Source organism: Lygodium microphyllum, chromosome 15 (assembly GCF_053477565.2).
Source record: "Lygodium microphyllum isolate KBCC chromosome 15, Lygodium_microphyllum_v1.1.10, whole genome shotgun sequence".
Lineage (NCBI taxonomy): Eukaryota > Viridiplantae > Streptophyta > Polypodiopsida > Schizaeales > Lygodiaceae > Lygodium > Lygodium microphyllum.
The window spans coordinates 146,334,608-146,350,331 of record NC_141149.1 but is presented as its reverse complement, the minus strand read 5'-3'; the positions used below and the strand labels follow the sequence as shown (position 1 = coordinate 146,350,331).

The 15,724-nt window shown below is 38.3% G+C and overlaps 1 protein-coding gene across 5 annotated transcripts; it reads right to left on the bottom strand.

Moving 5' to 3' along the window:
* Positions 1 to 695: 695 nt before the first annotated feature.
* LOC148025196 (uncharacterized) lies at positions 696 to 4,625 on the bottom strand. 5 transcript variants are annotated; one of them, XM_087694993.1, is made up of 4 exons: positions 4,451 to 4,625; positions 4,287 to 4,319; positions 4,050 to 4,177; positions 696 to 3,022 (listed from the first exon to the last, which is right to left on the bottom strand). In XM_087694993.1, exons 1-4 carry the CDS (start codon positions 4,485 to 4,487, stop codon positions 3,002 to 3,004), a joined length of 219 nt encoding a protein of 72 aa, XP_087551119.1. In that variant the 5' UTR covers positions 4,488 to 4,625; the 3' UTR covers positions 696 to 3,001. The 5 variants fall into 5 exon arrangements, with proteins under 5 accessions (XP_087551119.1, XP_087551114.1, XP_087551116.1 ...); XM_087694988.1 differs by lacking the exon at positions 696 to 3,022 and adding an exon at positions 3,033 to 3,902; XM_087694990.1 differs by lacking the exon at positions 696 to 3,022 and adding an exon at positions 3,033 to 3,902 and having other exon boundaries at positions 4,050 to 4,171.
* Positions 4,626 to 15,724: the final 11,099 nt, after the last annotated feature.

Below are 15,724 nucleotides of genomic sequence, written 5' to 3'. Positions count from 1 at the left end.
ACTTCATTGGGAAGGGAGAATGATTCTGGTAAAAATTTATGATAACCAACCACCAATTAGGTTATTGTGTTTTATTGCACTCTGGCATGTTTTAGAACAAACAACTTGCACAAAAGATTACGCATGGATCCACACTGAAATCAAGGACTTTATTGATTGTGTTCGTAGTGCATTAGATTTATGCACTAGCATTGGCATGCTTGAGAGATAAAAGAAACTGAAATTTGGGTTATCGAAACAATAAAGTATAGTCATCATTAGGTAGAAATCATACTTTTTGCATCATGAAATTTGCAAAATTGGAAAGGTAGTGTAAGGGCTTGAATCAAGTTCATGATGATCATGGGTTGCCACGAAAATAGTTAAGTATGGCTGGATTGTTACAATACTAAGCCGAGTATTAGGCTCCTGTAAACCTTTAAAGAGAAGTAGCTTGCATTTGCATTAGGCCTATTTATGTTTTGCATAAGTGCATTGAAATGAATTCCCAAGAGTACAAGCTCCGCATCGCATCATCGTCTTGGGAAAGACTCGCATCTAGATTGCGTGGCATCATGGTTAGTTGTAATGTTCAGCAAGGAAATCCCCCCCCCCCCCCACCCCTCTTAAAAATTAATCGAAAAAAATATTCCCCATGTCATCATTGACGACAAATGGGGGGGGGGGGGGGGGGGGGGGGGGGGGGGGGGGGGGGGAAAGGGAAAAAGGATGAGAGGATGACGGCAGGGGGGAAAGAGAAAGATGGTTGTAATAACTTTAACGATCTTCCATAATTCTATTTCTAAAACATCATACCCATCTACTTGATGCATTCATTTAGTTAATGTAATTACAAGAGTACGAACTTGAGGGGTAAGCTCTCATCGCGCAACTCCTATTTGTGAGTAGCTCCCATGTAGTAGAACCATAAAGGATGTTCACAGAGTTGGAAGGAAATTAGTTATGCATGGGAGATGTTATTTATGATGATTATTTATTTTACCACATGCATTGGAAAGGTCACAAAAATTGATCTTGCATTAAATTCTTGCTAGTATCTCGAACTATTAGTTCATTGGGATTTTGAAGTCATGCATAGCTAGTACAAAAAACAATCATTGGGATTAAGACTATGATGCCCCAAGATTCGCCGATAGTGACTATTCCTATTAATCCTATTCGGGGTTGGGCTAGATGCGACAACAACTCTAGGGCAAGTGAAGAGCTCAAGGATTAGGAAACCCTAAGTCAAAGGGAAGACCGATGCTTTTGTACTCATTAGAAAGAAGTTTCGATTATCAGAACTCATGTCTTGAGCAATGTCCTAGCTGAATGGAGAAAGAGTTGAGTAATTTTTGCATGGAGTCGCTCAGATCCCAAGGGGGAGAGCAAACACGCGATGGAAGGTTATCACGACCATTCCAGTAATGTTTGGAAAAGGATACCATTGTTTTGTGGATTGATTCGATAATGCTCTTAATGCTTTTGCATTAAACTGATAATGATATGTGAATTGGATGATTATTCCAAGCGCTTGTGTTTGATAGTAAATGCATGGCAAGGGTCTGTAATAACAAATTGCCATGAGGAGTAAAGGAATGTTTTCTTGGAAAATGATATTAGGCTGATCACCTTAATTGTGTTTGGTTCCTAATGGGATTAATTAAGGAAGGATATTTTGTACGCGGGTGGATCATCTCCCAGGTCACACCGCGTTTCAACCCGAGAGGGCACTACTCGATTCATGGGCCGAAGGTCCAGTGGTGAAAAGGCCAACCATGGATGTTATGTCTCACTCTTAGGATACTTGGGGTCAGTGGAGCTCTAGACACCCCTTATCGAGTCCGGAACAGAGCTGTATGCTGCTTGAGCCCAATGTCTAGAGGCATTGGAAGATCCTATTCTAGATATTGGATAAAAATTATGATGCCATGTGATTTTAATGGGATCCCAAGTCTAAGAAGGTAGTACACAACCATGATATCATTTTTAATGAGGATAAGATGCACAGACATCCCATTAAAACACTCAAGACCCATCGAGTAGTGTTCTAGAAGGATGGACAACCATATGTACAGCCTATTTCATATAATGCAGGGCTTGGATAGCTAGCTAATGCTAAGGTGGAAGCACCACAAGTAATTGGATAGACTCATGTTTTATAGAATAGACAGCTAGGGTAGCCAAAGGCTATTGAGCTAGTTTTATGGGGGCTTATGATGGTTTTTAAACTGCATAGAGATACACTCAATCTCTTAGACTATGCCATGGTTACAAACTGCAATGAGCCTTCTTGTTATGCTTATGCTATGACTAGGAACAATTATAAGTGGAATAAGATTATGCAATCAAGGATGGATTCTTTGGAGAGAATTGCTACTTCCTTTGCCTCATGGCAAATATGCATTGCCATGTAAGTTGTCTATAAGTTGAAGGTATCTCAATTTGATGCATTGCCGAAGTACAAGGCAAGATTAGTGGCCAAGGGATTTGTGTGAGAAAAGGGAATTGCCTTTGACACGATATTATCACCAATAGTCAAAATTTCTACCCTTCATACAATACTTACATTCGTTGCTGAGGACGTGTTAGGAGTTAAAGACCACCTATGCCTAGCCACCTACATTTACTTGTATATAGTATCTGCACGCTTGTACAATATAGGTGGCGGGAGCCCATCACTTTCACTTTATTCTTTATTCTTTTAATGGCAATAGAATAAGAGAAGGTAGGTCACACATTGTGACTGTTGGAGTTCCCACATACCTGTCTCTCTCTTCTTGCTTGAACCTCCATAGCTCTTATTCTCTTCTTACTTCCACTTGTGCTTTCACTTACGCTCCAAAAGCCCAATCCTAAGCGGCCTGAGTGCCGAGAAAGCAATATTTGTAGAGTGTGAAGACAATGGACACAAAGTACTTTGCAACCCAGCAATGGTGTGTGAAGAGGTGTGTCTGTCATTCTCCAATTGAGAGGAAGGGATAAAGGAGTCATCCAAGCCATCCACCTCGTCTCTCCATGACTAATCTTGTGAAGACATCCTCTATTATTTTGCAATAGAACAGGCAAAAAACGCAACAACTATAATGAGATAGATAATTGTCACTATCAGTGTGTTCATATTTGAGCGTTTAGTGATCTATCAAAGCCAAAATATAATTCAAAGCGTGAGCAGCACATCTACAATTGGATAGAGACGCAATTTCAAAATGGAAAAAAGGGGAAATGTTTGCTTGATTTCGTATTCTGTAATATGGACAAAATTCAGAATGCGAATTATTACATAGATTTTATATCCTCCTGCAATCTGTTTAGAAAAAGAGAGAAATTTTGGAATCTGGGCACACGGTCAAAGGCGCAACCATCACTAGGAGAACAAAATAATTCGCAAACAATCATCTACACTTTATGCTTGGTCAATGCCAACCTGATGGAGCCAAAGTACACTCCATGGATCTTGTCTTAGTCTTCAGTTTGACAATCATCCATGATGCAAGATATACGTACGTAACTAATTGAGGACAGGTTCATATGATGTACAGGCACTATTTTGACATAGAGCAGTTTAAAAAAACACTCGCATGGATGTAAAAGAACTGCATTGTAGATGCAATTGCAAAGCATGTACAGAAGCATGACAGCAAGTACGAACAACGATGCAACAATGTAAGAAAGAAGTGATAGTTCAGGGGAAAAGCATGTATCAGCGATGCTGTAAATCTGCAATGCAATCCCTGCATGAGCTGTAATTCAGAACTTTGGGACAGAATCTTGGCAAATCCTCAACATCGAGCATTTCAAATTTTAGAAATTCCCAAGTCTTTGAAGGTGTAACAGAAAGCCACGAGACAGCCAAGCCAAGGTGCAACACAAAACCACAGGTAGGTCAACTGAGAACCCGCACGACCATAACAGTGACAATTCTGTGGAGGGAAGAGGAATCAATTCAAATGGAATTTGAGAAACTCGTGAGGCAGGCAAGTGTAATTGGCAGATTGCAGTAAACATGCAGCTGTCATTAAATTAGAACAACACAAATTCAATGCAAGAAATGGAAAGAGAAGGCACACCAGGACGCAACTGACGTCGAACATTGTGTATGTGTGTGCGCAAAGAAGTTCCTCTTCTGTTCGTATTTGCACGGTCGATGAGGCTCCTCCTTTACTTTGCTGGTTCGAGCTCTCTTGTGCTGCTGCACCTTCAACAGAGCAAAAAATTTGTAGGAACGAGAAAGGGTAATGTATGCGAAGGAAAAAGCAAAGAAATTGGCGATCGAAGTTCCCAAGCGTACGATCCAACAAACTTACCGTAAGAGTGAAGCCTTCGACCTGTAATTGTGACTATCATGCAGCGAGTTCCAATTTTGCAATGACAGAAGAATGGAAGACCACGAGCTATGAGCACAGAAAAGAGCTGCCAAGGAAGTGGAATCTGGATAATTTAACAGGTAATTACATTTGGGGAAGCTCACCTTCGAAGGGCAAAGATCGGATGCTTCCGAGGAGCATGTAGAGAACTATTCGCTCTGATATAGGGCCAGAGAGGGTGCTGTTGGCACGGCGCTATCGCCCGCCTCCCTGGATATGGTGGTGTGGTGGGCTATGGGAGGGTAGCGAAGCGCATAAAAGAGGCCGGGGTGCCCGGGGTTTTTGTTTGACACCAGCATAAAAATTGTGGAAACCCCCTCTAGTGGATATGTGCTCAAGGGTATTACATGGGAAAATGATGGATTTGGTTACCTAAATCACCTGCATCACCACCTTAGTTAGTCAAAGCCCAAAACACACCCACGGCAAGGAAATCAAGTGAAAAAACTTAAACATAGATCAAGGCCAAGGACCCAAACCACTAGAAAGATTGAGCCATCTAAGTTAGAAACCTAGAAGCCAACACTTACCTACCAAAAATAGGAAACAGAGCTCAATGTGATTGAGTCACAACTGCTTGATGTACTTGCCAAGTCCAAGAAGAGATTGATAGTAGCAAGACAAGCCATCAACTTCAGAGAAGGGGGCAAAGTGACATTCACATGGTGCTAGTCAAGCCGAGAAGGAATGCTCAGTGGAGGAGAAAATAGAGCCATCCAAGAAAGAAAGGCAGCTACTTGAGGGGCTAGTAGCCCATTTAGAAGTCCAAAGTGTCCTAAATCTTCTTCACCCAAGTAAAAACAAGAAATCCAACAATGTACTTGCTTGACCTAAGCAACTAAATCCACAAAAGACAACCAATAATATATCCACTCCCAATCAGTCTATACATTCGAGCAAGCAGTCATCCTTGATTACCACAAGTACACACTTCATTGACTTAGCTATTGCTACTTCCAAGCCTAAGATGGGATCCCAATAGTCACAACCTTCCAAGACTAAGATGGGATCCCAACAATCACAACCTTTGGTAGTGACAAAACTTACCTCATCAACAAAGGAACAAGCCCCTATTAGTTCACTACCAGAAGATACTATCAGCTATACAACTAAGAGCATAATGAGTTCGATGCCTAAAAAATGTCTTCATCACATCTAGAACCTCAAGAGTACTTGAAGCCTAGACATGATAAGAAATCTCTCATGGATATGGCACAGGTGATAGTGCAACAAACTAATGAACTAGAAATGACATGTCATGTAAAGCTGGATAACAAGCTGATATCACTTGTGCATGCATATATACACATTGATATTGGAAATCTAACTCAAGAGCATACAAAGAGGGGGAGCAAAGGGAGGGAGAGAGAGGGAGAGAGTGTGCGTGTGTAAGAGTGAGAGAGGGAGAGTGAGAGCAAGAGTAAGGCACATACCTACAAGAACGATTAAGGAGAGGAAACTAGAGATCTTTTGTCCTAATGTAGATAGTCCACAACTTGGGGGGTCATAGGAGAGTTGTGGCCTCATATAACCACTTTGAGATAATGGAGCACTAAATGCATGTGAGAGAGAGAGAGAGAGAGAGAGAGAGAGAGAGAGAGAGAGAGAGAGAGAGAGAGAGAGAGAGAGAGAGAGAGAGAGAGAGAGAGAGAGAGAGAGAGAGAGAGAGAGAGAGAGACAAGTAAGGTATGAAAAGAGAGTGGGGGAGGGGGGAGACAGGGTGTTGGAACATGGGATGAGTAACAATACATCTCCTCTCATTACAGGGCTATTTTCAGGGAAGTCATGAAAGGTATGTCAAAAGCTACATCTAGAAAGCTACGCCTAATTCCCTCATTCTATATTATCCTTTGTGAGATGAACAAAGGAAAACTAGAAGTGTTAGAACAAAAATAAAAATGACAAAGTGTGTTTAAACAAAGATAATATTCTAACCGAAGTTTAGCAACAAAACTTGGTTTCTAACTAATGATTGTTGCAAAGCAACAAAGAAAGGCTCTTTGGACCTTGATACATGATCCCACGTATGTGGCGCCTACCTCCCTATGAGTGCTATCAACTATCCATGGTGTCAAGCTTTCTACACCTTCCAGTCAACATCCCTTATATAATAAACTCCTTTTGTAGGAAGAGCTAAATGTGACTAGTAGGTTAGAATAAGGAAGCATGGTACTTGATATCATTGCCAATGTTTTTTGCCTTACCCAAGACCCAAATTTTCTTAATAGCTATGCTTTGCTTTAGTAGAAGCCTAACTTCTTCGAGTTGTTTAATCCAAGGCTAAGTGACATGAACCTTAATCCATTTTCTAATTTTGCTCTTGCACAACCCACTTCATCATCCAATGATATGAGGCAAAGTGAATTATCCAAAACCTCCCCTAACTAGAATGTAGAAGAGAAGAGTGATAGGCATGAGCTTCTAGGACATAAGTCAACATCTCTCGACGAACATGCTAGAATGGATCCTAAAGGTGATGGGGGAAAGCCTTAGAATACATGGTTCCAAGAGACCAAAGACATTGATCAAAACATGCACAAAGCTCGAAAGCCCGTGTACTCCCAAACAACCCCAAGATCCCATCGAGTAGTTGCCCACAACTCCTACCATAGTTAAATCCATTGACCTGATAGTTACTACCCCTCTAGATGTGGAAACACAACAATCACACTTCCTAGTAGTTGTGACTAATCCCACCAACTCTACCAAGGTGCATGACCCTAATGTTTTAATAAAGTAAGATACTAGTTCTAAAACAATGAGTCCAAGTGACTTAGCAACTCTCAAGTCATGCTCAACTCGATCAAAGCCTCCATCTCAATTGAAACCTAACTTGAAGCTTAGAAATTTGAAGGAAATGGCAAGCAAAACTACTCAGAATGAAAACCAACCAATGACTACATGGCTTAAATAATTGAATGATAAACTAATTTTACTTTCTCACATATACACACAAGTTGATGAGGGAATCCTTAGTTGAATAACATAAGGAATTCCTAGAATGACCATTGTTATGAAAAGAATAATACCTTAGTGAGCAATGCACTGAGCACTTAGACAACCTTCTAAGACTCGTTCCTTACAAAAAAACAGAGGAGTGTCATTTGGTCCCCACATTTTAGAACACATTGTGCCACCATAGCATTGCTAAATTATTAGCTCTAAAATAGAAATGAGAGGATTGCATCCTATTCAATAAAGTTTGGTATACTATGGAGCCTCAATGACTAAAATCGAAAGTCAACTAATGACTATTTTAGATCAAATATGACTCGCTATGTGGAAGTCTAAAATTGACCCAACATACATAGTTGGTGACTTCTCTTTGAGTACTCACCACTTTACGAGATATAAATCTAGCTAGAGCACTCTTGGACCTTCCCTTGCTCGACAAAATCCTCATAGAAGAAGAGTTCGATGTCATTTTCAAAGAGATAAAACAAAAAGCAAAAAACCATGCACACCACTAGATCAGTATCACTACAACGCTAAAAAGCATTGCAACATTTTTTAGTGCTGGAAGGGGGCAATTATTGACTACTATGCTAACAAATGGACAAGCTGGTAAAAGTGGTGAAAAGCTAAGGTTGATTTTTATTTTCCAAGATTTCAATTCTCTTGAACTTGATTGCATGTGCTCTCAAATTTTATCTAGTGAATATAGGCAAAGTAGGTGGCAAGTGGTATGCTCAAGGCAGCAACATTGAAACACCAAGTTGAAAATTATTGAAGCTCTAAAAGACTGAAGATGAGAATGCATGGATCCTTAATCTACCTCAAGGGCATGCAAAAAGGCATTCGACACCAGGGAGCTAACTACATTAAGCAAAACTCACTTCAATTACCAACTCAAGCTCTCTCCTATCCTAATAAGAAGGACGATGACTAGCCTAGAATTTCAAAATCATCTCTCAAACTATTGCAGTTCTTTATAAGCAACAACTTCTCCAACATCGAGACATACATATTGAAACTTTTAACAGAGTATCATCATTCTTAAGTCTTTCAAATCCAAATTTTTTTCCCTCGTGCAAGATTGGAAGGCTCATTGTATGGCATCTCTATATTCACAAAAAAAAGGGAAAAAAAAGGAGAAAACTGAAAAAAGAGAAAAAGAAATAAAGAAAACAAAACAAAGTAAAAATGCGTGCATGATCTCACCATCACACCTAGGGGTCTTCAAATGAGGTACATTTGGTGGCCTTGATCAACCAGCTCCATCCCTAATCCCCTAGCTATTCTATACATTCCCCCGCACTTGCTCAAGGCACATCAGACAGGACATACCTAGAGCACATGTCTTGCCTATAGTTAGACATGTCACCTTGAGTCATTTGTGATTCCCTTTGTTAATTTCACTTTAGTGCCATCACAATTATAACAAAAGCAAGGTGGAGAGACACTGGAAAGAGAAATAGTTCTCTTCAATCACTACAAGTAACTATATCTATTGAAGATCATTATCCTCGAGCCATTTAGTTATGATACATCTTGTCCAATATAATGATAGGGTCTCCAGGATCCCCTTCAAGTACATTTTCCCTCGGCATTGAATATTTTCCCCACCTATTGTACCCATTTGGTTCATTGAAAATACTATTATAAGGAATGAGAATGATTGTTTGCTAACACACACACTATCTCAATATGCACACACACACGTAATATTTGCACCAAAATCTATACACAGTTTGGGTCCTCAAGTGTGGGACAACACTCCATGCTTGCTTGGAGTTTGCCCATCTCCCAAACCACCAACGTATGTCCTATGCACAGAAAGAAGATTAGCATTTCCCCCTAGGGAGAGACTACATGAGAATCTTTTCAATTGTAGATATGGAAGGTTCCAAGGATATGTGCACTCTCAACTCTTCTTTTTATGCTCATTTGACTATTGATCCACCCATCAAAATGCACTAAGAAAATCCCAAGAATATCTTAAACTTTAGTAGCCATGTCACTATGCCACCACTCCAACCATAACTTACATTATACCAAGAACATTCTGCCATCATCAACAACTTGAAGGACTCCACCGTGGACAACACAACTAACTATCCCTAACATCCACATCTTCGGTGCAAGCTAGATCATCCCCCTACGATAGTGAGTGCAATGGGACTTGCACTCATCTAGGAGGGGGGTAATCTTAACTACAAGAAGTAATGCTAGAGCATGCACAAGTGTGGGAGATCTTTCAGATTGTGCTAGAACAAATATCATTATAATTTGCAATGTGCACAAAGTAGTTGCACAATTAAATCACAAAGCAAATACATTAGTTGTATTAAGTTGCAATGTAAATCGGCAATCAGGACTCGATCCTGTATAATTTGTAATATTAGCATAAGCTCTCGAAGCAAAACTAAAAAAAGAGTCTATTTTATTCTCACCATAGGAAAAGATGCAATAAGAGGTGACTGGTCATTGGACCAAAAAGAGGCCTAGATGCCCAAGAGGGAGGGAGAAAACCCTAACCCTAAATGGGTATATTTAAAGGATAAGAAGGAATAGAACAAGCTATTCATGTGTATACAAACTTGGTGTACTTGCTTTCTTGCTTCCATTGTGCATGAGAGAGAGAGAGAGAGAGAGAGAGAGAGAGAGAGAGAGAGAGAGAGAGAGAGAGAGAGAGAGAGAGAGAGAGAGAGAGAGAGAGAGAGAGAGAGAGAGAGAGAGAGAGAGAGAGAGAGAGAGAGAGAGAGAGAGAGGAACTAAGTGAACGAAGCTCTTCATCTTCTCTCCATACTCTCTCTTGCCATATCCATGCTTTCTCTCATGCATGTGGAGGGCATAGAGGGTCAAGAACTAAAGGGCACTCACTTGGATTGTGGAGTTTGCCATGTGCTACCATCATACTCGATGGAATGCCTAGCAAGCTCACTACAAGGGAATCATTGTGTTTATGGATTGTGGAAGAGGCTAGGTGAGAGATAATTGTTGTACTTTATGAGCGAGCTTCCTGAATGAATAAGAGGGTGTTTGAAGTCCCATTGTTGAGCTCATATAGCACAACAATCTATTATCATTGTTTTGAGAAACCCAAATACATGGGCATAATATATAATGTCAACTACATTACTTGATAGTGGTTTTTTTTGTTTTTTGTTTTTTTGGGAGAGGGGGGTTTTCAAAGTCATGAATAGTTATGAAATGATGATTTCCCTTTATGGACCATGTCTTTTAATGGATTTATATAAGGATTAAAATCTAATTTCAAGGTTGTGTATACTTGAGGTTTCTCATGGTACACAAAAAACTAATTAACTACTATAGATATCACTTTTAAAAATTCAATAAGAAAGACAATAGTAAAGTTATATCGGGCTACTTCTACGCTCCAAGTAAGATGGCTTATGCATTGAATTTTTTAGCATGTTTTTGGGAAGCTTGAATCCATTTTTGTGCATTGCCACTAATTCAATTCCAATGGAACAACTAATATGGTTAGGATTGTAAGGTTAGCTAGATTTCATGGTAGTGGTTAACTTGTGCACAATGCTTTTGGGGTTTATCATAGTTATGAAATGATTTTTCTATATGGACTATACCTTTTAATGACTCCATCATGATTAAAAGTCAATTTCATGGTTGTGTATATGAAATTGATCTATAATATGACAAGAAACCGATAAATTCATGTGGAGGTACTATTTTATTAAAAGGTTTTGTTATTGTTTGTGCATACCACACTAATTAACAACTTGTATCAAGTAAAATATGGATACCACTCTAGTCTTTATTGGATTGTTGATTTTCATATTGTAGTTAACCCTCATTGAGCATCCCAAAGTGATCATGATTCAGTACTAGACTAATTAATTCTTGCATTTGCCATAGTTAAAAAGTTATTATTTTTTGTGCACCTTGTCAAACAATAGCCAAATATGTGTACATCTTACTCTATAATGGGCACTAATTTTGATTATACTACATTAGGTAATAAGCACATGCAGATACCCGCTAAGGATACCTGCAAATGTTTGGTTTTAAGGCCACTATCATTAGTAACTTAGCCAAAATATGCTACTTGTCTTTTGCTATTTAAACATTTGAAAGGATTAAGTTTTTTGTTACAATTGTTTGTATAAATTTATGACCTAGTTTAACAAGTGGTAAAGGTATATTTTGCCTTTTTAGGGCCTCTATCATTGATACCTTAACCAAAATAGGCCACATATCCTATAATCAACTGTTGATAAAACTCCTATACATAACTACAACTTTTTACATGGATTCGTGGCTTACTATTAGCTTTAATTATCTTAGTCATGTTTTTTATCACAATACTTTGATAATAATCTTTAACTTAATCCCATACATATTGGTGCTCAATCCTACAAGTAATAAATTTGGCCGAGAAAACTCTCCGTTACCACTTTAATAACATCCACCATAAATCCACAAAATAACAATCTATGGGTGTCCACTCTAGCAACTCTAAAACTTGGGGCCTTCTAACTACTTAAGCTCCCCCTTAGCCCTTAATGGGGTCCAACTACATGTTCAAATTCTTTGTATACTAGAATCAAAATTGGCACCTTTCCATGATAGCCTAGATGACACAAGCAAGGTGAAATTACCTTGTTAAGGGTGTCTTGGATAGCAACTAGACACTTCCCTTGACACATATAGCATAGGTCAAATTATTTAGTTCTCGCTAATAATCTACACGTTTGATTTTGTAGGTAACAAGTGGTGTCCTTCCCTCTTGATTTTGTTTAAATTGTTGTGTTCTAGTTATCATCTTGCATAAGCTTAATGTTTAGCTTTCTATTATTAATGTTTGCTATAGTATTTAAGGTCCAATGTATATTGTGTAATATTTACTTTTTGTTTACTTAGAAAACTTGCCTACTGCTATTCTAAACTATTGAAACACACACCTATGAGGACAATGCTAATGTAGGTTGGCACCCCTGAATTGTTGGTCCCTAGAGTATGTTGATCCACTCTCTCCCACCCTTAATCTTTGTGCAAGGACCTCGTACATGTAGTATCAAGCCCTTATTGAGAATGATCTAGCAAGCATGAACAATGACCCCAGTCTAAAAACCTACTTTTTCTATAATTGGACTAAACATGCTAATTAAAGATTTATCATATTTCATTCATTAATCCTAGTCACGCTATTTCAAAGATAACAACACTAATCGATAATATGAAAAGTCATGTAAAAGTAGATGAGACGAACTTGGTAACTGGCTAGACTCATCAAAGTCCATCATTAAAAGCTTCTTAGTAAAACTAGCTAAACTCCTCAGAATCCATCACTAAAAACTTATTCCAACATGTCAACATCCATTTTAGGAAGAAAATCCAAGGTCGAAAAGGAATATCGACTTTGATACACACTCCCCTTCTAATAGGACCAAATGGAAAACTTGTACACCTCTTCAATTTTTACAAGAAGAGGCTGAATTCCTCAATAGCACTTGGAAAACTCCCAAATGGTTGAAGAAGCAACGTCAAGATTCATACATGGACACTTTCATCTAACTTAGACTTCTAGAAATTTATTTGTAAGCATGCAACTGCATACCCATGAAAATGTGGTTATTATTGCTTGGGGAGATGATGTTGCTATTCACAAAAAATAATATTTGTTACTTGTATTGAAGGCTTCTTTGTCACTCTCAAAGACCACCATACTAAATAGACCACTCAGCATGTCAATGTTTGAGCCAAATAGATACCCCTCCTTGCATTGTATTTGCCTCACTACCAATCCCACGAAACCCAATGAGAATAGGCATAATATTAAATTTTTGCACGAGGCACTCACATTTCTTGCGCCCTTCATCAAATGTTGTTGTGATATTGCAAGGCATCTTGCAAAAGCTAGAATTAATACCATATTATGGTTTGACCATACACTTTGATGCAATATGCATAAAGTTCACTTAGTCTTCTTAGCCAAAAGTTTACAAAGACTCCATGATGCTATTCTTCAACTAATTGCCAAGGAGTCCTATCAAGAAATAAAGGTATGATTGGTCTTCTCCTACTATAGAAACATGGTACTTACAATTGCTAAAAATCTCATAGTATCAATGAATGGTGTGAACATGCTTAGTAATAAGAAGGGTGAAGGCATGAAGTAGCTATCTGGGGTTCTAACACTACCTTAAGGGGGTAGCATACCCCCACAAGGGCACTACAAATTGAAGAACTTTTGCAATAGATCTACCACTTTTTCTATCAAGCTTCCAGTAGATCTACATTTCCAAATCTCAAGAGCAAAGGTGTCAATCTTGATGATTATAGCTCAATGGTTAAGAATTTGCTTTTTAACTAATGTATACAAGTGTGTGTACATCAACAATATGGGCACATTAGGCTAGTTGAAGAAAAATCCTCTCATCCAATTATCCATCTTTTTATAATGGATTGCTTTGTAAATCCCATTACAATAGGTGTATGTTGCTAAGTAGCAAAGAATTAGTAAAGTCTGCCTCGTTAATAATAACCGTATAAATTTTTTCCCAAATAATGTTCTAAGCAAGTTTTCTATTTGATAGGGCATCCATTGCCTCTACATGTATTCTTTGGTAGTTTTTGGATAGAAATTATTACATCCCATCAAATCCTTCATGTATAAAGCATGTGCAACATTTTTAGCTTTCCACTTTAAAATTTTGGAGCCAAAGGCCTCAACCATATACTAACTAAATCATATGATATTATAGAAGCGAAAAACTCATAAGTACTTGGCTTCAAGGATTTACTTAAGATCATTGGATGGGAGGAGAAAGATTTTCTACAAAGATTTGAATGTTTCATATGTTCTCCTTCAAAGCACTATTTTGAAAAGCTCTCTTTTTGAGAATGCTAATATATCCTTAAACAAAGGCCAACCTTGCTTAAGTTTTATATAATCAACAAAGTGTTTGTTGTATTTAATTTAATTGTCACCTTAGTCATTAAGGGGATGTTTTGGATGGGCTTAGAAAGTGATTGTGAGTCTTTTGCTCTAAATCTCTAAATCCATGGTTATATAGTTTACTATTGCTACTAAAAACTCGAATGCTTATGTTATCAATGTTAGGCCTTTGACTAAATAAATTGGTTGTGGTTCCAACATTGACTTCATGTGGAGGTTGAGAACTCATGTCTTGCCATAAATGTGTGCAATCTATATCATGGGTAACTAAAACCAAAGTACATGTCATCATTTCTATATTAAAGTTGTAATGAAAATTTCACATGGCCAATTTGGGGATTTTGAAATCGCTAAGTCATTTTTGAAATTGTATGATATTCCGTAGTCATTTTGTTAATTTTCCCAAATATATGCTTGCATTTATGCATACAGAAACACATTTGCATATTTGTGTCTACGACATGCATGCATGCATGTGTACGTGTGCCTCTCCCCCAATAATTGATTGTTGAATCTCTTTTTATGTTGTGGACAAATTGCTTAAAAGGCAACAACCCCAAGTTACTTTGTCTTTAGGGGTAAAACTATTATATATCCCGATAGCTTCTTTGAAGAGTGTCTTCATCTTATGCTAAGACCTTGGTGAACAATAATTTATTTTACCATATTGAGGTCTATTAGTTTGTACATACTTAAGTAATTAAATGAGATATCCTTTAACCTGTTCAACTTTCGGCAGGTCCAAACATATATTCTATTCGGTATAAATGCAACCACTTGTGCTTCCCTTAATATTAGAGAAATTGTTCAACTTTTAATGTGTCCAAATACCCAATCTCTAGTATAAATTACATGCATGTCCTTCCAAGTTCCCATGTTGATGGTAGAGTTGGCTAAGATTGCTGGAGCAATTTCCATAGTGTATAACCTCTCCACTAATTGATTCCATACCAACTTTCTTAGCGCTAATTATATGAATCACATAATCCACTATGGATACATAGTTAAGGGAAAAGAGGAAGAGGGCGTTCCCTGTATGGACGAACAATCTTGAGATGCTTTTATGCCATCACTTGCATCTTAAAGGTGTTACATGAATGCCCAACCCTTGCGTTTGGAACCTTATGGATTCAAACTGGGAAGTTTCGAAGCAAATACTTGGGTCCCTTCGAAGGGGGTTTTATCCTTCTCAAAAGCGGTCACAGATGTATTACTATTCAAAGGAAAGGTAATTAACCCTTCCAACTTCTTACAAAGAAAAAGGGGACTCCCTTCGAAAAGAAAAGTAGGGCAACCGACAAATTTGAGGCCTTTACCTACCCTACCCACCGTCAAATCAACCACGAGGAGAAGAGAGAATCAATATATGCGCTATGGTGAATCGTGATCTTGTAAATTGTCTAAAACTTAGCCTGCGAAGCAATATGTTTTTCTCCGGACTCTGCACACTAAGGTTGACGTGGCGAGCAACACCGCGATGAAAGAGATTTGTGTT

Bases quoted from the DNA above. Each gene is read 5' to 3' on its own strand.
- LOC148025196 (XM_087694988.1), bottom strand. From the start codon at position 4,487: ATGCTCCTCGGAAGCATCCGATCTTTGCCCTTCGAAG. The intron at 4,178-4,286 runs GTAAGTTTGTTG...GCTCTGTTGAAG, and splicing joins TCGAAGGCTTCACTCTTACG to GTGCAGCAGCACAAGAGAGC. The intron at 3,903-4,049 runs GTGTGCCTTCTC...TTCCCTCCACAG, and splicing joins TCGACGTCAGTTGCGTCCTG to AATTGTCACTGTTATGGTCG.